The sequence below is a fragment of the Glossina fuscipes genome, unplaced genomic scaffold (assembly GCF_014805625.2).
Source record: "Glossina fuscipes isolate IAEA_lab_2018 unplaced genomic scaffold, Yale_Gfus_2 221, whole genome shotgun sequence".
NCBI classification, from domain to species: domain Eukaryota; kingdom Metazoa; phylum Arthropoda; class Insecta; order Diptera; family Glossinidae; genus Glossina; species Glossina fuscipes.
In genome coordinates, this window is record NW_023998564.1 from 1,358,054 (window position 1) to 1,380,706 (window position 22,653).

The 22,653-nt window shown below is 33.3% G+C and overlaps 1 protein-coding gene and 1 pseudogene across 5 annotated transcripts in view; both read right to left on the reverse strand.

The window, feature by feature from the left end:
• LOC119642174 (kynurenine 3-monooxygenase) overlaps positions 1 to 19,957 on the reverse strand; it is a 31,028-nt gene extending 11,071 nt beyond the window's left edge. Inside the window, exons 1-2 of one of the 5 annotated variants that reach the window (XM_038041174.1) lie at positions 19,779 to 19,957; positions 1,092 to 1,194 (exon numbers count right to left, since the gene is read on the reverse strand). In XM_038041174.1, the coding sequence (XP_037897102.1) occupies positions 1,092 to 1,194; positions 19,779 to 19,807 (132 nt within the window). In that variant the 5' untranslated portion in view covers positions 19,808 to 19,957. Of the gene's footprint in view, positions 1 to 1,091; positions 1,195 to 1,250; positions 1,370 to 6,631; positions 6,685 to 18,086; positions 18,370 to 19,664; positions 19,739 to 19,778 lie in introns of those variants that run through there. The other 4 variants (XM_038041172.1, XM_038041175.1, XM_038041173.1 and 1 more) reach the window with 4 other exon arrangements.
• LOC119642175 lies at positions 8,434 to 19,721 on the reverse strand (annotated as a pseudogene).
• Positions 19,958 to 22,653: the final 2,696 nt, after the last annotated feature.

The following is a 22,653-nucleotide window of genomic DNA, read 5'->3' on the forward strand; positions in this document are numbered from 1 at the left end:
CTTCTCTTTTTTTAAGCAGCTCCAGCAATTTCATATAGCTATGCCTTATTCAAAACTTGACAAATTTAACATACCCACTCTGATTACAGATGGCATGGTCTTTCTAAGCAATAAGAAATTCTATGCTCTTATAAGCATGGCTTAAGCTGTGCTTATTAACAGTATTCACCACATATCGTAAAATTTAAAAATTATATCAAATATCAGATTATTGATTAAATTATATAAAACATCGGATTAATTTTTTTAACACATGGCTTTGGTCGCTCTAACCCTATCAAGCCATACACCAACATCAGTGAAAGGTGATATTTAATTAATAATTTAAAAAAAAAATGAGAAAAACATGACGTTTATTAATGCAATCAAAAGCAATCGTATTTCGTAAATGAGTCATAATAGTAGAAACAATCGCTAAATGTGGCAAGTGTTTGAAGATATTCATAAGCAGCGTAGGACTAAATTGCTCATTTCCGATCTGTAATGCCAATATTATTAGATACGCTCCCTTCTGGTCGACACATCATTGCTTAAGTCGATCAAATTGTTCAAAATCTTCAGAAAATTCGGCGCATTTGATCTCATGATATCCATGAGAAACTAATTGTTCACCAAAAAACACTGCTTTTAGTGTATAATAACATACGAGAGTGTAATAACTCATGAAAAATTTAGCTCAACAATGCGGCAGAGGCAATTTTGTTCTTTCGTATTTAGGTACTATCCGAAATTTCATAAGTTACATTTGTCACGTTTCTCTCACCGTGGTTGTGGTATAAGCGACTTAGCTTGTCGCTGTAAAACCTTATGGGTCTCGAGTCGATAATATTAACAATGTACGTTTCACCGAATTATTAAGTCAATAAAAATGATAGACTTGCTTGGTCTACTGAAAACAAAGCGCTTTAACAGCACACAGAAAATAGATTTTCGTCAAAAGAAAACCTTTTAAGCTAATCGTTTCTTAACGCCATCTTTCCAATAAGAAATTTTAAAAGCACCTTTCTACCACGGTTTTAATTATTACACTTTTTCTCTTCACAACTACAGGCAAAGTAAATGAACTCATTATAAAATTTGATATGACTTACCAGTCCTGCACCGATAACAGCAACATTTAATTTCGGTATTGAGCTCTGTAAACCATTCCCAGTGGATTGTACAAGTTTTTCATTCATTTCTAAAGTCGAGTGACTAAAATGAAAAATTTATATAATATTAAATTTAACGACTAATGATCGCTTAAACACCGTTTTGTCAAAAATGTTTGCCTAATAAGCCCCACAAAAATCGATCTTTATTCTACTAACGATTCTGTAAGAATAACTTGTTTCGCATCATAGACTAACAAATATTTGCGGTTTTTTATTTTCGTTATATGTTTTTTTTCTTTTTATTGTCTTTAAGACGCTCTATTAACACAGACAGATGTATAACAATGCCTATCTTAAGAGTGTCTGATGCACTCGTACGTGCGATTGTTTGTTTCATAATGAAAGATTATCATTCACAGTTGTTAGCTGTGTGCATATATGTGGTGAACCGTTTAAAAAAAGCGAAAAAGGCAGATAAACTGAACGCTGAAAAAATGTGAAAATGTAAGTAATCTAGAGGTGGGAATAACTGTAAAACCAAGCCCAACAAGATGTTGGCAATTAACTAAGAATTAAAAATATATAAACATACCCGTATGTATATAAGGCATAAAGTGTTAGTAATGCGTGTAATAAGTACAAAATCCATACGCTTGTCACAAAGGAGAACAGTAGCAAGTGTTTATTTTTATGTATGTGTTCAATTTTTCTCATATCTGGCTTAAAATGAATCCCTACAAGTGTCTGTCTAGTCAGTTTTTTTAATTAATTATATGCCTGTACGTTACTCTCTTTCAGATCTACAAACCCACACACACACACACACACACGAAGCCAAACAGACACATGTATATCCAGCTATAGGCACATTGAGAAACACATATTCTACTTAACTCTTAATAAGTTGTCTTGATAAGGCATGCTAAGTTTTCTTACTGCCTTGTTTGTTATTCATTCTTTTAGAATTTGGTAATCTTAGGTGTGCGTTCTTTGAGGAAGAGACAATATATAATGTAGTGGCGGCGGCCGATTATCATTTTTTTAGAAGAATCGATTTGAATTTCTACAAACTGTGTGGCAACAGGTTTTTAACACCCAATATAACGGGTTTATTCTCGAACTATACGTTTCGCAATCCGTTCGAATATCCGAATAGGTAAGAATCGCGATTGCCAAATCTGGGCCCGTGGGTTCACATCTCAAGTGTGGCAGTGTTCAGTTTAGACGTAGCCATAGTCAGTGCTCAATCGATAAAGGGATAACACGTAAAGGTTGGGCACCTCCACCTTATCCCTTTCCTCCCTTTTTTCTGACCGTCACTGTAGATTGGCAAAAGCCAAATTGGTCGAAAACACTTTCCGTTATCGAACTTGTCCGTACTTTTCTTCACTTTAAAAATGCACTGGGAATAGAACGTATGTCAAGATTGGTTGAAGTTCACCATAACTTTTTCAAATAATGTTAGGTCCACACCTTTGTTGGGTGTGTGTTAAACTAGCTTCTTTATTGCTTCTGTTACATTCAATAACAATTCTCGTAGGATCTATTAAGTACACGAATTTCTTATTTGCGTGCAGTTTCGAGTTGGTGCACATGGGTCCGCCCTCCTGTCTGTTTGTTGTTTAGAGGTGGATTGGACCAGTTAAGTTAATGTTAGATCCATAATCCAGAAACGAAGTTGAGAGCGATTGATGAAAAAATCCAAGCATAGGTAGACTGATGTGACAGAGTGTTCGCAATGAGAGGCTCTGTTCCGCTGTCAATCCATAAATCACCGTACTTGGTACTGTACTGTCAAGATCCGGCTAATAATGCCGATAAAAGAGAAAGTGTAGGCGATTCGTGATTGTAATAGGAATACTAAATGTAAAATTAGAATGAAAACTCAGCTGATTTGATAAAGGCAGTCAGTTGCTTCAAATGCCATTCATTTATTCTATATTATAGCGTTTACACGTGTTCCCTGTTAAGACAGAATTATCCGTGCATATCCATCTGTTAGATAACTTAAAGTTCGAAACAATTTCTATAAATTATTGGCATTAGTTGCGTATATTTTCAGCTTAAATTAATTTATATGTGGGCTTTCTTTGTTCGAAAGACTATCCAGCACATTTGCCTGCGAAGCCAATGACGAGATCTGTAAGGCTGCAAGTTTTATAATTTATAAAAATTGCCGTAAGATTGTTATAAAGCGCCTTAATGTGGCGACGTAAAGATAATTCACGGTCAGATCGAAAGAAATTTTTCGGCGTATATTGGTATATCAAAAATAAAGTTGAAATTTTTTTTTAAGATATAACTCTGTTTTAGAATTACTACTCATTTACAATTCAACACATTTTAGCATACCGACCGTGATATATTTATTGCTTCAACGGTATTGACACTGATTAAAGTCTCGTCTTTACGATCAGAGAAGAGAACGTGTTCTCATTATAAATATTAAATTAGTGAGCAGTAAACAAAAACATTTTTACAAAATTTGTATTTAACAAAAAAATAAATGTTCTGATAAGGCTAAGTATTTTTTTTAACACTTTTCTTTGATCCGTCTCTTACTACCCCTTCATTTCCCTTTTTGAGGCATTTCACATATATCACAATTTAAAATAGAATAATGAATATAAAACTATTTAATAAGAACCACTGACAAAGTTGACGAGGGTCGTTTAATAAATCTTTTAAATGGTTGAATTCTCCTTTTCCTTAACGGGCAGAAATTATTTCAGTTTGTTCAAAAAACAGCCGACTGACATTCTGTATTTGTTTTGACCTTTAAATTCACATTCCGTGTTATCGTAATGTTATGAGCGTTAATAGAGGATTCAGTTTGGGCATAAAAATAGCTTGATTGGCATAAACTTCCTTTTTTGTCCTATTACTACTATTACTACTAAGCTTATATATTTTTGAAATACATCATCTAAGAGTGAAGGATTTTGTTAACACGTTTGCAGCAGCCAGAAGGAAGCTTCAGAGACGCCATATATATATTCTTGGTCAACATCAAACTCTGAATTGATTTAAGAATATCCTTCTGTGCATTTGTCCGTCACTGTAATGTCTGTTGTACATTTTTCAACTGAGAACACTTCTCTTTTGCGAAATAAAAAAAAATTGCTTTTTCCCCCATTACTCATAAACTACGCATATTCTATAGGCACTCGTACAAAAACGAAAAAAATTGACCACGTCTACCCAATATTACCGTGTACCAAAATTTAATTTTTTTCCATACCTTTATAACGCGCAGAAACTAGCTTCATAAGCTTCATAAAGTATATAAATTTTTTACCAGTTTCAAATTTGGATTGTACCTAAACATGGCCGTCTGTTTGTCAGTCCATCTGTCTATCTGCGCAGCTGTGTCGTTAGCTAAAATAAAGACATCGCTCACAAATTGATAAAAGAATTTGGAACTGACACGTACTTTTGAAAGAACACGCCTACAATGCCCACGCACTGAGAAGAAGTTTTATTTTGAAAATAGAAAAATCAGCCACCGCTACTGCATATGATAGTGCATGAAAATGTAATTCTTTTACATTTTTCGTCTGGTTTTTGGATAACGGTGATGAACACAAAAGATTAGGTCACGATGGAATATAATTTTCTTACTTGTTTTATAATAAGCTTATACTTAATAATAGTTAAGAGTGTAAAGGTAAATAACGCATCACTTTATAACTCCTCTGTCCGATACACCGCACATTTGGTTTCTGGGATAGTATTAACCTTTAAACGAAATGTGTCTAAATTTCATGACATTCTGACAATTAATTTCTAGTTTACGATAGTTTTAGTGATGCCATCTTTTGTTACCTCCGAAACACTGTCATACTCAGAATTTCGTTTGTTAATTAAATCCCGCTTTTTGATGAAATAGAATATCCTCAACAATCAATATTGACTTGAAAAATGTTATGGCCATCCACTTTTAACACTTCGAAATCTTTATTTTCTTATAAAATAATTTATTACTCACTGTTTTTTATTTTAAGGCAATTTTTGTAAGTAGGCGGATGGTCTGTTACGAAAGCAAGTTATTTCCGATAGATCACGTCCAAATAAATTAGACCCCGAGGTAATAATATAAATGAATTAATTGTATATATCAAACAAGAGAGATCCAGACCTGGATTTCATTAATCGCTGTGATATTTGTTACCAAGCTGATCCTATATTTGGTCAGTTGTTCAGCACCTACTTTACGTATAAAAGCGCAAGGACTTCGTACACTGAAAAGATGCTTCTGGTATATGTATGCCGATCTGTTGCAGCAAGGTTCATATTACTTGAAAATCTTATCTTCAGATCAGCTTATTATCAGATTTTCGAATTTCCAGGAGGCATGTATTTACCGAAAGCCGACTCAAGCCGTTTGATAATTGGCGTTTGTTGGATTTTTGCAATAGTTTTAGTGACGACACATTGAGGTAACTTGGTGGCATTTCTAACGTTTCCACGTTTACAACCAGGTTTCAATTATCCATTCTATCTTCTTATCTAACTTTTCATGCAGCGAGAATTCAAAGAAGAACTGGTTTTAAGAAACAATCCATTTTTTGAGAATTATGCTGCTGTAAGTTCTTAGCATAGTTGTCAATTCAACGCGTAACAAACCCTATCGAATATTTTATAACATGTGTACTTTCTGAGTCATCGTAAGCAGCAGATAATTAAACAGAGAAATACAGGGTTAATAAGAACATTATGGCCATGCTCGACAGCGTCGTACATGTCGGTTTGCAGCATCTAGCTTCTCTTAGTTTATAACCTATTTATTTGTGTCTGCTTACTTATAAGACATAAAGACCCTGAGAGAATGGAAGAATACCTAAAATAGCAATTGATAATGCTAAGCCAATTGCTTGTCCTAATTTATTAGGAATAGACAGTAAAATTGCGTAGGCGAATAAAAAATACCATTCTGGTTGAATATGAGATGTTACTAAAAGGTTTGAGTGGATAAAATTATCAGAATTTACTAATAAATTGGATATAGATGAAGGATTTCATTAACTGGTTTAGTTAAACCGATGGCTTACATGAAATTAATTATAGCTACAAATAATTATCACTATCCATTAGGACAGCAGAACCTAATGTGAGGTATCATCAATTCGGAAAGGAATTGTACTCTTTAAGAAATTCTTCTTAATTCAAATTTTTGCTTTATATAATAATGGAAACTTAATAATTTCTTTAAATGACTAAATTAGGAATTCTTTAAACTAAATTGATATTGATTCAAGTTTTTGCACTTAATATTGAATCTGTAATAAACATAGTTAATGGAAGTTTATCTATTATGTATAAGTTGTACTAAAGCATTGAATCAGTGAATGACATTAAGGTGGCAACTAAACGTTAAAGCAAAACAGCATAAAATATCATTTTATGGCAATTCATCATTTGTGGCAACAATATAATTATCAGCTGTGTGAAAACTTAAACCGCTACGGATTTATGCTAAGTTGGTAACAGAACTGAAGGAATTGCTAAACATTTATTAAAAACCGCAATAAACTTACCGGCCTCTAATTACACCTAAAGACAAACTCCAATTCATTTTTAGTCCAAAATTATATGAATTGATATAAATCTTATTTTGTATAAGCATAACTTTCCGTTGTGCTTGATTTATATGAGCCTCAATACTGGTCTTGCCACGAGAGATCAATGTGGCGTGTCAGCAACAAAGTGTACCTAACGCCATAATCACGCCTAAATTTATAAAAGCCATAAACCATAAAGCACATTGTCATGCCAAAATGGACTGTTGGCGTCTGCTTTTCACTTTTTACGTTCACTTTTCACAAAAACATTTCGTTGTTGCTAAGAATTCCATTGTCGTTATCTATGGATTTCACTTCTGAATTCCATTAAAGTAGCTATAAAATTTTTAAAATTGCTCAAGTGCGAATACTTAACAGTTTATTGCATCATAATAAGAACTTAAATATGAATATAATTTTTAAATGCAACCAAAGGTAAACTGATTTAAGGAAATATCTTGTGTGGAACCCTGTTTTTTTTTGAGAGTTCAATTTTTATGCTATGTAAGAGTTTTTCGAAACAAATGCTTCGAAATTCTTGATTTCGTACTTTTTCTCTAAAACGGCTCGAGTGAATAAAACATGACTTTCTTTCGGGTTTTTGGAGAAATGTATGAAATCTCGCTTTCTGAATTACGGTATAATAAAACATTACAAAGTGAAACAATTTATTGGATATTTTAATCCATTTATATATCTGAAAGGAATATTTCTAATAGTTGTAATTTGCTTTTAGTAAATAGTAAAAACTTTAGTAAAATGCCTTTATAATTACGTTTAATGTCTGCTCTCTCTCTCTCTCTCTTTATGTCTATTGGCGTGCACAAATGTGCAGAGATTTCAGCTGGCATATTATTCCTAAAGAGATTTACAGATTGTCAAGTCCAATTATTGATATGGCTAAGCGAAATTGTAAGCTGCACATATGGTTTGAAGCAAATTGATGGTACCGATTTGTCTATGTCAGCGTGTCGCGAGATTGCTTTGCTTCGAGAACTAAAGCATCAAAATCTCATCACACTGATAAAAGTTTTTCTCTCACATACCGACCGCAAAGTAGTCTTGTTAATTGATTACGCAGAAATTCGAATTCTGGCAAATTAAAGGAGAAGTAACCAAGCGAACTTCGAATTCTGGCAAATTAAAGGAGAAGTGAATGAGCGACCACTTGTTAGAACGTAAATATTGAAAATATTTATTCTCCTCCAATAGGATGGCTTGTACATCCACTCAAAACTTTCTTGGAAATTGGTGAATAAAAAAATTTTTTGTTTTGCAATTTAAAAAAGAACTTTTGTGACACTCTCTGTATTTAACATTAATAAAATATCAAAAGCAAAACTCTTAGAACATTCTTCTTTTAAAAAGTATACTATACTTGGAAAAGGTGACGAGGGTGGATTTGAACTAGATTTCAGCGAAATTGCGACTTCTTAATAAACTTAAATCCTCTTGGCATATCGAATATTGAAAAAAACATTTCACTACCACTGTTAGACATGTTTAAGCACTTCTTTCCTAACAGTCTATTAGGAAAATGGGGAAGAGGATATCCATTAATAATACGTCTATATGCATAAAAGTAGATAACAGAAAAATTCAAATAACTGGCTCTATTTATAAATATTGATTTACGTTCAATATCTTGACAGAATCTTCAAAAATTATTGGAATTTCACTTTGTTTACTTTTTTATTTACTTAAAATACAAAACAAATATTTTAATTTAAAAACTCCTTAATTCCATGTCCACAGCAAAAGGAAAAGCTATCGGAATAATATGCTGTTTCTATTTATTTCTTCGCTTTAACGGTACCACGCACTTTCTTCGTTCTGTTTTTACGTTCTTTGCGCTGTTTACGAGTCTGTTTTTTAATTTCTAATAACCCATGCCAAACGATATTTAGGTTCATATTTCTTAGCGAAATCCAAAGTAACATAGATTAAAGCAAATTCAGTTGAGCGTCCGCCAACAAAATTGGTACGAAATCCGAAAACGAAGCAAACGTCCGGCGTTACCTTATACATGGCTGCTAACTTTTCACGAATTTCAGTTTTGCTCACAGATGAAAGGCCCGGATGAATGACATCGCAGACCATTTGTTTGTAGCATAGCAGACGATTTGTCATAAACTTTCTTGTACGTATAGTGGCCGTAGTACCAGGCATGATTATGTTCTGTAAAGAATAAAACGAAACAATTAAAATTGTTTATGCATCTTTCCTTCCCTCATATTAAGCACACATTGCCCACATGACCTGGCTTCTTACTGTACAGGTTTCAACAAGAGAATTTGACAATTGCTACAGAGCTACTAAACCTCAAGCGCCATGTGTTTTATCCACAATTATAACAATTCATTTCCTTTTTCTTGCTTCTAAATATTTTATATCATATTTGCCAGTATTGGAAAAGTGGGTAAATTATAAATTTTTTAACTTGAAACATCTTGTATTGAAATTTTCTATTTCAGAAACAATATACGAATAATCCTAAACCGCTGTAGCCCTGGTGTAGAAACTACAACAACAACAAGTGCAAACAACAGCAAAAAGAAACAGATACATATAACCATCCAAGGAAAAGCCATTTGGAAATAGTCTACTTTCGCATATAAAAGGTATTCAGTATTAGTTAAGCGATTTTTATCCTCTATACTGCTTTTCGTAAAAGGGTGTGTTGGGATGCATCTAACATATAGATTTAAAATGAACTCAATTCAAAATAAATTTCTAAATCGAAGAAAGTATGTCTGCCCGTATTGAGTATTTGTTCGCGTATTGTTATGTTCAACCCGCAGAATCGCATGCATTGACTCGACGATGAACCCTATTGAAAATGGTTTGGATCGGACCACTTCTTCGACCACTCCCCATGCAACGCCTTCTTTTGAGAAATCGTTATACGAAGATAAATTGCAGTTTTTCAGCTTCCGAAGTAATAGCAGTTCGCCATTCTCAGTGGATGTGAAAATTTGGATCAGATGTGACAATTTTTTGAGCTCACTCCCGGTAGCCTTTCCTAAGGATATTTCGACATGCTTTAGCACAAGAAGAAAGTCTACTGAGAATGGATTGAACCGCATCGTTTTTACACCAACCGCCATATAAATATTTCGAAACATTGATATAGCTCTGAAAATTAATATTTGAGTCACCCGTCTTTCCAACGACCATTAATGCAAAAAACATTAAAAATCATAAAAAATATAGCATAACAAGAAAATCTAATTTTTATACCCATCACCGAAAGATGACGATTATATTCATTTTGTCAAAACGTTTGCAATGCCCAGAAGAAAGGACCAGACATCCCACAAAGTCTATGTATTCTTGATCAGCACCAAATTGGAATTCTAGTTAAGCATGTCCTCTGTGCATCTTTCCGTCTGTATAATGTCGGTTGTGAAAATTCTCCTAGCTGTGAATCTTAAGCTATCAAAATGAGCTAAATTGGTCGAAAGACACGTCCACAGCACCACGGAAACTAAGAACACCTCTCTTTTTCAAAAGAAATAAATAATTATTTCTTTGCTCTTTACTCATAAACTATAGCAGATAAATGTTCAACTCTACTTTAACACCTGTACAAAAATCAAAAAAATCAAATAATCTCAATATCTTCATAAGGCGCAAAAATAAGCTTCAAAAACCTTGTAAAATATACAAATTCTTGTCCAGTTTCAAAGCTGGAATGCACCTAAACATGTCTGTCTGTTCATTTGTCGATCTGTCCCTCTGTACAGCTGTGGTAAAAAATTTTCATTTTTTTGTTAAACATTCTCCCTCTAGCGAAAATGAAAATATATCCTACAAATTTTGCAAAAGAATTTGGAATTGATTTAAAGTTTGCCAAAGATAGGCGTAGAATGCCCATACGTCAATGTGACGCGAATTTTTTTTTTTCAAAATAGGAAAAATGAAACGCGCCTAGTGCATACTATAGATCGTGACAATTTAGTTCTTTTCCTTTTTTGTCTGTTTTAGGACCACGGCGGTGGCTTTAAAAGATTCGCTCAAGACCGAACATAATTTTCTAACTTGTTTTCTGTTAAACACAATTTACTTTATTTAAACTTTCTTGCGTTAGAATAATATGGACATGTTATCTATCGCTGATTAATTTCCACCTTTTTCCACCTCTTTGTGTTGTTAGGGAGACTGAAGTGCCATCAAATTGGTTTTCGGTTTTTCTATGCGTAAGTTTTCTTCGTTATTAATATTTTTTAACCTTTCTGTGTATTCAATTACTTATACGATCATATATTTTGTTCATGTATTTAATATATTTATTATCTATTACGACTCACTATTGGACTGATCAGTTCTTACAGAAGGTACTTAAGATAACTTAACCTCCACTTCATCTTCTTTTTTCGTTCTTTTTCTTTTCGACGACGGGTAAACAGTGCAATGGTAAGCTCTGAGGTGTCTTGCTGCATGGATTTCTTTTCATTTGGCCTTATAACGTATGCCGTTTAATTGAATCCTAATTTTTTCCTCTACACATCCTGCTTTCAAACTGGGTGCGATCTGAGTATGCAACTCTTATAGTCTGGTAAGCTTCAGGTTGTCAAGAGGGCCTTTTTCACGCCAACTGTTGGCAGCACATCCTTTCGATAGACATAGCAATAATACCAACATCCGGGGTATATACACTAATGTGTAGAAGGTAACGGCAATATTGGATGGGAAATTTGAGTGGGCGAACAAACGTCTTTTATAATGTCGGTGTATTCTTTACGATCTACATTTGTTGTCTCTTGTAAGGCACTATTGCATCAATCATCCGACCGGGCAGCATTCTCACATCGACCAATTTTGTTGGAACAGATAATGATATATGGAGTTTTATGATAACGACCTTCTACCTTTCGCGCAAATTCCTGTGTGAAAAACTTGTTGAGGCTCCAGTATCGATGGTAGTAGTCACGAGGTTGCCGGCAATTGCTACATCTGCAGCGAGATTGATGTCTTCAGATCGGCTGCCGATAGGACTACGCTCGTTTGATTCGGAAACATTCCTTATGGCAAATCTCATTGGCGAGATCCGTTTTCTATCTCAACTTGAAACTTTTGTTTTTGTTCTATTCACTTTTATTCGCTTCTACTATTTGTTCTATAGCCAGGCTTCGGCATGTTTTTTGCATGTTTGTGTATGGGTACATATGTAACTATTTGTAAGAAAAGGTCGCAAAGGCCAGTGTTAAATAATAACGTTTTCTTAACTTTCACTAACTTATATAGGCGTTAAAATATATATAGCATTCTTGTTGTTTGCCTCTTCTTATTTTTGTACACTCCTTTATTTACGACGTCAAGGAAATTTGTATACAGTCAAACCTGTTTTTGTGCGGTAGATAGAGACCGCAGAAAAAAAGTCTCACTTAGAAAATATGTCAAAGCTTCACGAAATAGCAAGAAAGTGCTTTCCAAACAAAATAAATAATTAAATTACACATTGAAACATTAAAAAAAATTTTAATTTCTAATTTTAAACAAGGCTGAAATTGGCTGATGCAATATACGCATAAGAACATTGAGCATGCCTAATGAAATAGGCTGATGCAATAAGCATGAAAATGGCTGTTGCAATGTGTACATACACACTGATAGCAAAAAAAGTGATGCCAACACAGTTCAGATTGACCTAACATCTCGGTGAAATTCAATGTGTCGATATTCATATACCGCACAAAAAAAGGATCGCACAAAAAGAATCGCACAAAAAAAAGCGTATAAAAAAAGACCGCACAAAAACAGGTTTGAGTGTATGTTTATACGGACGAATATGCGGTATATTGCAGTCTGTTGTGTTTTGCTGTTCTTTTCTCCTTCTCTCTTTTATATATGCTATAGCGTATACATCTTTATGTATATACATTTCTTTTCTTGGAAATTTGGTACACTTACGTCCTTTGACTCAAGGACCAACGCTATTGAAAACAATTCGGAAGTAGCTTCAACTGTAATTTTTAAAATGTCTTCACAAAAGTCGCTAAGTAATAGTATTTCGACATTCTAAATTGCTAGGAAAAATTTGGACTTTTTGCCCTTCGTATAATCGTTCTCACGAGAACTGAATCTGTATATAGTAACAAAAATCTGGTCTTTAATATTTCATAGCGAAAATTAGTTATTAGTAGTAAATTGGTGTAGAAATTAACCTTACCGAATTTAAACCACGTCGATCTATATTTTGGGCACTACCGTATATAAGAACTCTCAGGAAATGCAAATCTTCATATGTCAAAACTGCGTATGATGAAGATTTATTCATGGCAGTAATTTGACATAAAATTTAAGTGAATAGATTTGAAACACATGGGTCTATTGCTTGGAGCTCACTTCACGTAAGATTTCTCATGAGTAGTAAACCATTCAGAAAAAGATTTAATTTTTAACACTTTATGGTGAAAATTGATCCATATTAGCAAGTTAGCAAAAATATTAACAGTAGGAAATTTGAATTACATAGGTCCATTTTTAAGACTCTAATATATTAGTTTGGGGAAAAAGAAATCCATTACTTTTATATGAATTTCAGGACTTTATTTAACATGCTTCGGATTGTCCGATTTGGGTCAAATATGCACCGTTTTGTTGTATGATTTGTTGCCATTTTAAAGGTAACTTCAAAATGCCTCTCTCATAGAAGTCCTGGTCTCTATTTGCAAAAAACTCTAGTAGTCGATTTTCACAATCCTCCCTAGATTCCAATTTTTTATCATTAAAGAAATTTTGCAATGCAAGAAAAAGATGATAATCGCTTGGTGCCAAGTCCGGACTGTATGGCGGATGCATTAAAACTTCCCAACCAATTTCCCGAAGTTTCTGGCGAGTCACTGTAGATGTGTGTGGCCTAGCGTTGTCCTGGTGGACCACGACACCTCTCCTGTTGGCCAATTCTGGCCGTTTCTGGTCAATCGCTATCTTCAAACGGTCCAGTTGTTGACAGTAGAGATCAGAATTTAGCGTTTGGCCATATGGAAGCAACTCATAATAAATAATCCCCTTCCAGTCCCACCAAATGCATAGCAAAACCTTCCTGGCCGTTTGAGGTGCTTCACCGCTCTTTGACCGCGATCGTTTTCGCGCAGGGTTATCGTATGTGATCCATTTCTCATCTCCAGTCACCATCCGTTTAAGAAATGAGTTTATCTCATTCCGTTTGGCCAAGGCTTCGCAGATGGAAATTCGATCAATCATGTTTTTATCTGTTAATTGGTGTGGCATCCAAACGTCGAGCTTCTTTTTGAATCCAGCTTTGTGTAAATGGTTTAAAACTGTTTTATGGTCGATTTTTAGCTCCTGGGCGATGTTACGACTGCTAACATGCCGGTCAACTTCGATCATTTCTCCGATTTTATCGACATTTTCGACGACCGGCCTACCTGTGCGAGGTGCATCTTTAACATAAAAAATTCCTGAACGGAATCTACGAAACCAAAATTGCACATAATTAGCTGTTACAGTATCGGAACCATAAACACCATTCACAATTTTAGCCGCCTGGCTTGCATTTTCGCCTTTGTCAAAGAAAAACTGTAAAATGTACCGAATTTTCTCTTTGTTCATTTCCATTTTTAACACGCTGTAACTCACAACTGAATGCACCAAACAAAAAACAGCAAAAGAATTTTTTTTACTGCGAAATGTACAATATGTAAATGTACAGTATCGGAAATTGTTTGATCGATACTTTACGAGAAATCTATCAATGCAGCCATCTACCGAAAAAATAATGGATTGCTTTTACCCCAAACTAATATATGGAGGCTATCGGTTTGGCAAGTCTCCGTGCGCGATGGGTACCTTGTGTGAAGAAATGGATCAGTTTGTGTGAAGAAATTTTGCAGTTTCTTTTTTTTATCTCATTGCTTTATTGCCTTATATGCTTTCAAAGCCCAATTAATTATAAAAGTGTAAAATTGCTTAAATTAATTGAATTATATTGATCTTTTTGTCCTGATATTCATTTTGGTTTTGGCGATCAGCACTTGGTGCTCTCGGCAATAAGTCTCCTTCGTGTTTTTTGCGTGTTTACAGTTTTTATCTCGGCTTGCTCTTTATTCACTGTCTCTTTAACAGTGCAAAGTTTGCGTTTAAATTTAACAAACCAGGGATGAAGTCTCCTTGACGGCAGTAAGGCAACATTCGCATCAGGACTGGCGATTGACATGTCTGACGATAACATAAAAAGTTACCTTCTTGCTAAAATCCAATTCGTCAATTTGAAGCATGTAAACATCTTCCGATTGGGTCCATCTCAACTTAGAGCTACCCCGTCTTTCAAAGCGTTAGTTTCGACTAAAACCATGAAAATTTTGTCAAACAACATTGTGCTTACTTGAATTCTTAATTAAGGAATCTATTCCTCGGGATCGATCCCGTAATATTAATTCGGTAGCTTTCCCACCCTCAAAAAACTACATATTTCTTCAGGTCCAGTAACTTTCATTTATCGAAATATTAGGGGCCTTAACTCAAAAATACGCTCTACTTTCCCAAATTCAGTGAGCTTTCTTTTTACTCTCCGCTAAAACTTGGTTAAAGACTGATTTATATTTGTCCGAAATTTTTCATATTTCTTTCCAGGTTTTCATAAAAACTCGATTGGATAGCATTGGTGGTGGTGTTTTAATTGCCATATCGGCTACAGTCCAGTCCTATTCAATTGAATTTCCAACTCCTCCACACTTTGAATTTATTGCCAGTCGGGAAAAATTGTCAATAAACGGTTATTCAGTTTAACAGTTATCCACTCCCTAATCTGGATATCTCCATTTATCAGAAACTTACTGTGCTCGTTGTGACGAAAAGTCTAAACCTACTGACATAGTCATAGCGTTGGGGGTCTGCAATTTGCCAGAAGTCACTTAGCGTTATAGTGATAATTGTCGCTACATGGTTCCCACTTCAACATCTGATAGAGCTATTTGATGGTAATTTACTTCAATATAACCGTTCTCCCCTTTATAATAGCAGGCTCTTAGATCTTTGCTTTGCCAACTTTTCGGAGATAGTTGTCAATCACTGTCCACCAATTTGTATTTCCTTTTATTATAAACAAGGTTAACCCTTGAACTACTCTAACGTGCAAATCCAACTTCCTGCAAAAAACATTATGGTTTTAACAAAACCAGTATCGTGCTCCTTAAATCTCATCTCTCACACATTGTGTTCGATATCCCTGCTGGGAATATTGAAACCTTACTGTCATCGTTCTATAATGTATTAAACCTAGCTATTTCCACATCCGTCCTGATCAAGCAACCTCTCCCTCGAAGCATGTGCCCACCATGGTTTAACAGAAGAATTAAATATTACAAAAATGGGAAAAACAATCTTTTCAAAAAATTTATGGAAAGTGGTTTCACTTGTGACCATTTCGGCTGTACTACTGCATGGCATAGATTTAATTACCTCAGCCATTAATGTTTTTGCAGATACCTTTACTTGATAAAATCCTCCCTGCTTGTGAATATTAAACATTTTTTTAAGTTTGTCAATTCCAAGAGAAAAATCTCCATATACCCCTCGAATATTTCTCTCAACGGCTCTGAGTCTTCTGATGATATTAAAAACTTATATCTTATATTTTTCAACTGCCAATTCCGATTAACTGTTAAGCATCCACGTCCGACAACTAACTCGGTTTTCATTCCTGACTTGGTCACTTCAGAAATTGACGTGTTAGATGGTTTAAGGTCTCTAAGATATAATTGTACGTCTGAATCTGATGGCTTTCCATCTTATATTTAAATCATGCTCTGTCAAGCTATTTGGTGTAATTTCAACGCATTCTAATTAGTCCTTGTGAGTTGTTAGCAGAAACCTAAGTGATGTCCGGTGTAACCGGTATTACTTATTGTTATCGGTTGCCAAGGTTTTGCATGTTTAGAATGGTTTAGGGATTCACTTACAACTTGGATTTGTATCGGTTGTCGATGAGCCTCTGTGCTATTTGTGTGTATTACTTAATTGTTTGCGTGTTATTTTTTTTCTTTTCCTTATATCTCCTTATATACTCTGTCCTAGTTTTTAATAATAATAGTTATAAGATTTACTTCGAAGAGTCAACTAAATTCGACTGTTAATTTATTTTAGCTGAGTTTCATGTGTAAGTAACTAATTAAATAAATAATTAAAAGCAAAATAAATAAATAAATATCATGAAAGGCAGACCTTATATGGAAAGAATGTCTATTTTCTAGTTTTTTATGGCGGAAACTAAGAAACAATAAAATTTTTAGGAAGTAAATTAAGTTCGCCAATTTGGGAGGACGCCCTGTGATGTTTTAGCCATCCTCCAGTATGCGGCCATGGAAAGTATGTCTCTGTATAAAAACAGTGTGCAATTTTTTGTGTATTAATGCAAAAACGGTTGAATAACGGTATTAAAAGAATTGGTGTATCGTATGATTGTTCTTGATCAACTATTCTTACTTATTACTTTTGTAAAAACTTTAAGTTAACTTATATCTTTATTTATTTGTGTTTTTGAAATGAAATTTAAAAAAATATAAAAATTTTAGGATTTTTGATACAACGCGATACACTTTCCATTGTTTTACATTATTTCAAGGTATCTAATAACACAGTTTCCGTATAGCACGAATAAAGTTTCGATTCAACCCGTTACACACATATAATACGCACGTTTAGTTAATGTTATTCTATTTGATTTTTTATTTTAACGAAAAAAAATAGAAGTTCCGCAAAACGTGGTTTCCATATAGTACTGTACGCGTGTTAATCGAGGTACATCTGTACACCGCTTTCGTTCTTTTCGTCCTATATTTATTTTTTGTACTTTATTAAAATGAAGTTAAAATGTTCAGCATAAGTTTCATTTTTAAGAGTCTAATAAATTCGACCGTCTATTATTATAGTTGTATGTCGTGTGTAAACATGTAAGCAAATGAAATTATAGAAATAAATACTGAAAAAGACTACTTACTTCGAACTATTATTATAAATTATATAGAGAATCTTTTCGAGAGTAAACTTTACAGTTATTCATTCTCATTACATATTTCAATATGTATTTCCATCTAATTGAAGTATATGTTTAGGCGAGTTTTAATGGTTGATAGGAATCAAAATGATTTTATACATAACTAGAACGTATTGCAAGTGTGTGTTCATATTATACGATATCAATTCTTCCTTGAGATCAAATGCTGATCGTTTTTGTTATTTGCATAAATTTAAGTTTTCTTTAATTTACTTGAACATTATTGTATATGGTGTAGACTAGACTATCCTGTTGGAATTTGTATGAAAACCACAAGTAAAATAAATAAATAATTTGATAGCATACTTTTAAAAATTATTTAACTGGCGGTACTGGAAGTATTCTTAAAATTCACAATCCAGCGATTCCCAAATTAAAAGACTTTAAAGTAACTTTTTTTTTATAATTTACCTCCTATATGACCACATATGTTTTTCTTCGCTCTATATGGGGTTTCACTTTTTTTCCAACAAACATTCGTGAAAGACGGACGAGTTGATGTTATGGGGTAGGTATTCTACATACTATCCTATTTACGGTGTCCTTCAGCCTATAATTTCGTCTGCAAAGTTCTGGTGGCGGGTTGGCCACAACGTTCCTATTTAAATATTGGCACTTTACTTTCAAAATTCCGAATATATAATGTGATATGCAAATTCAGTAAATTTTGTATAACATGGCAATTTTCCAAACTTATCTCCCTTGAACCCGAAACATTTATTTTATTTTGTTACTTTATTTTTGCACTTCAAAATTCTTCTATTTACAATTTCATTCGTTAACAATAGATTTATTTGTTTACAATTATATTCTTTAAATGTAGGATTATTCACAATTTAATTGTTTTGGCAATACTTTCAACTGCTCGACTTAAGTATTCTTTTCCTACTAACTCTTCCTCCCACAAATATTCTATTTATATACATTTTTACCATCACGTTATTAGTACCTAATTTTATAGTATTATTTTTAATTCATTAACATGCTTTTCTGGTACTAGTTTTCCTCGGCCGGTCGCTGCATGCCGCGAATGTACATTTAGTTTTTCCCTCTTTAGGGATTTTATTACTTAGCTGGAATGAACAGGATTTCGGATTTCCGCAACAATACGTTTGTAATGCAAAGAAATTAGAGAAAAATAAGAAAAAGCTTAGGACCATGTTCGTTACTAACAACTGACATCCATAATTTGCGCGGAATCACTGTTTCTCCAAACAGCTGTTCTTGTTTTTTTTTAACGCTTGTTTGATATTCTGACGTTGAAACATTAATGTGTGGGGACTATAAAAACGTGACATAGTTTATGGTCTACATTTCGCTATTATTATAATAACAGAGTGTAATGTATAGACAAAATTTTAAAAAATTTAAAGAAGTAAAAGAAAAGAAATCAAAGAAAAAATTATTACATTGTTTTTCTGCGGTTTTGAGTACAATAAACAAATGTAGGACTATAAAAAAGCGTCATATCACGCAGTCCCCTTGCCTGTGTTGTTTTATGGTACTTTGTTCTTGCGACCTGTAATTTAACGACTGAAAATAAAACGAATAATATTTTTGACGCATACTTTACATATACACCAGTTCTTTTTTTTGCACGAAATTTAATTTAATACGAGTTAAGAAGAAAAAAATTATGTTTTTACATGAGTTGGTTTGTTTTAACAAGATTTTCAATATTCTACAAATTTTTTTTTAAAGTTCTTTTAATAAATTTTTCTGATGAATTTATTTTTTTTATGTTTCTATGAATTTTCTCATTCACTCTATTCACAAATACGCATTGTAAACTCGCGTTTTGTAAGGGTAAAGACGTAATGTATTTATTACGCAATTTAGCTTGTCTTTTCAAAGCATAATTTATTTTTTATAATATATTTAAGGAATTGAAATGAGTAAGCACGAAGTAAATATTTAAGTGAGATCTAATAAGAATTTTTTACTAACGTTTATCGTTGAGTTGATTTTTTAGGTCTGGAACCAACCTACCATTTTTCCACGATTTTTTTGAGAACGCATCTATCGTGCAAAAAGGCACTTAGATGCATTCACTTAAATTGACTAATATATATTCGAGCACCCTTCTAATAGATTCCGTCATACCGTTTAAATTTGCAGCGAATTCCTGCCATAAGTTTTTCGTTTGCTGTGTATTTGTCGGACTTGTTTTATTTTTCTTAGTATCTAGGTGTCTTTCTACAAATGATAAATCATAATTTAATAGCTCCTAAGTGCATCTCTTTTATGATATATGTTCACACAACATTTTTTTATTTATTTATTAATTGTTATATTAAATTAAATTTGCAATGTGTTTCACATTGTCAATATTTGTTTTTCTTTGCACGGCCATTCATTTACTTATTTACCAAAATTTTTTTTTTTTGTCATCACCATTTTAGGCCACTTAAGCATCTTTGGATGTTTAATTCATCCATTCATAACGCACGTTTTTTTCTGTACATAATACGTAGAACGCGTATAATGACATAATAAACTCGGCCACAGTTGATTTTCGCCTTTTGTACTTAAATAAAGTAAATACGTATCCGTTACAACCATGCAATTTGGAAAAATACGCAATTGAAGAATTGCATATAGTTTTGATCTGAGCGAATAGTACAATTGATTTATCGTTTCTCAATTTGTTGAAATCACGGTTACGAGCTCTAAATTTTGTACAGACGAGCAAACTTGTTTTGGGAAAAAAGAAATCTCCGCTCCCTCCTTCATAAATGTATTGATATGTGTAAACAGTACAGGGTGAGTTTCAGAAAAGCAAAACAAAATTTGCCGAAATTAGTGTCTAGAACTAAACTTTTTTCGTTGACACTTAGCTTGTTGGCTGAAATGAGTTTCCATATTTTCCCCTTACCTTGCACTTTTTCCGTATAAAAAACTACGGCTAAGTGTGGTGTCTTACTATCGCCCCCACAACCGATATGTGTAGGAAACAAAAAATTAAGGTCATCTTAGCTATGCTAGCCGAAAAAAAAATTTCTTTGAACAAGCTTTTGAGATCTATCATAGCAACTTAATTATCCACATAAGCGAACTGACACTACTTCCACCAAACTAAAAATTTGATAACAAAATTAATATACATTCATCTGTAGGGGGATAAAGAACGCACTTTTCATTACACGTAAAATAAAAGCTATTTAAAATACATACCATGAACACACAAATGCGTTCGCGTTAAGAAATTTGCCAGAAAATTCTATTCTCGTTAATAAGTTTATGTTGATTTTGCTCTAATTTCGCTCATTTATCACGTTTGTTTTATTTTTCTTTGTGTGCTCACACATTATGTTTTGTGCTCTCAAAAATACACTATTCGTTTTTTTTCTTCTCCCTCTTTGGTTTTCCTCTCTATCGTCTCACTCAATCCCAATAGTATTCTCCGTACTATTAAAATTCATACCGGCAAAAATTTACTAATCCAATAAAATCAGCTGTGCACTATCCTTCAATAATAAACGTATGTATGCATGCATGCATGTGTACGCTTGAACAGATAACTGTTAATGAACATTGAACTTGTTTTCTTTCTTTTTTTTTATTCATGCATATCACATGACGTCACAATGCTCTCTAAAGTCACACTTTTTCTTATGTATGTAAGTAATAAATAGTTGAAAACAAAATTAAGAGAATTGCGAACTTTAAGGTCGAACTACGACACTTATCATTGATAGAACAAGAATATAATAGTTTCATCTTTCCGCTTGTAACAGACGAAGATAGCCGAGACCAAATTCAGCCCTGCTCTTTCTTTTTACTTCTCTCAGATGTTTCCAAATTCAGAGTCAGAATTGTAATCAAACAACTTCTGGACCGGGCACTAAGTTAATTTAAAATTTCTCTTATTTTATTTAAAGGTTTTATATTCCACCCCTCGTATAATAAGTTTTCTTCTTCTTGCTGTATATATTAGACTCTTTTTTATTCCTTTCTTGTATATATCACACGGGTAAAAAAATCCCCCCGCTTTTTATTTTCTTGTTGTATGTATCGTCATATTTTCAGTTGATTCAGCTAGTTACGCTCATGTATATAAAAATATAATTATTTATAACACCTTGAATTGATGAAATGTCTATCCGCCTAAGGTTCGGAGATGAATTTTGAAAATTGGTGTGATTTGCTTGCGGCTATATTAGGAATCGCTGAAAACAGAAACTTAGCAAAATTTAAAGAAAAATGATATTTCATCAATACTATTCATAAGTCACAAGTTACAAGCCTGATATTGTTCGAAAATGTGTTGCGAATATTCATCAAAACCAGTTTCAGATTCTATAGAAGTAATCTAAAATGAAAGAACTGATACTTGCACAGGCACACAAAAGAAACAAGTTTATACTATAATATCTATAACTTTTTTGTCAATTTTTACATTCGTGATAAGTTTAAAGAAAGAAGAAGTAGTTTACACTAACACTGTAGGGGCCACGGCCTTATATGATATTCTCACGTTCACTTTCGGTTCATAGAAGAACTAATTGGTTTCTTCATATTTATTAGGCATTTAAGGTAAGCAAGATCCTACTTACGTGGAATGGAAGCACAATTCGTCAATTAATTTATAAATGCTTGTTAAATAAACAAACATCTAGAGCTATTCTGTCATGTGATGACAGTTGTTCGTTGAACAGTTAGTCGTCTTTCTTGAAATTGGTTCTATATGAGTTTAAAAACTATTCATTAATTGAATTTTCACTTTAACTTATTGTTCGTATGACAGGTAATAGAACTTATTATTCTTACAAAATGTCATGACTTTTACAAAAGTAAAAATCGAAGAATTTACGTTTTAAAGAGCATTTTATTTTGTTAACTCGAACTGGCTCTTAATAATTTTTTTAATTATATATGTATATATATGTATATATTTATGTGTATGTATATACATGGACGGGTATACGTACACATACATATATAGGGAGACAGACATGATAAACAACATTCTTTCAAT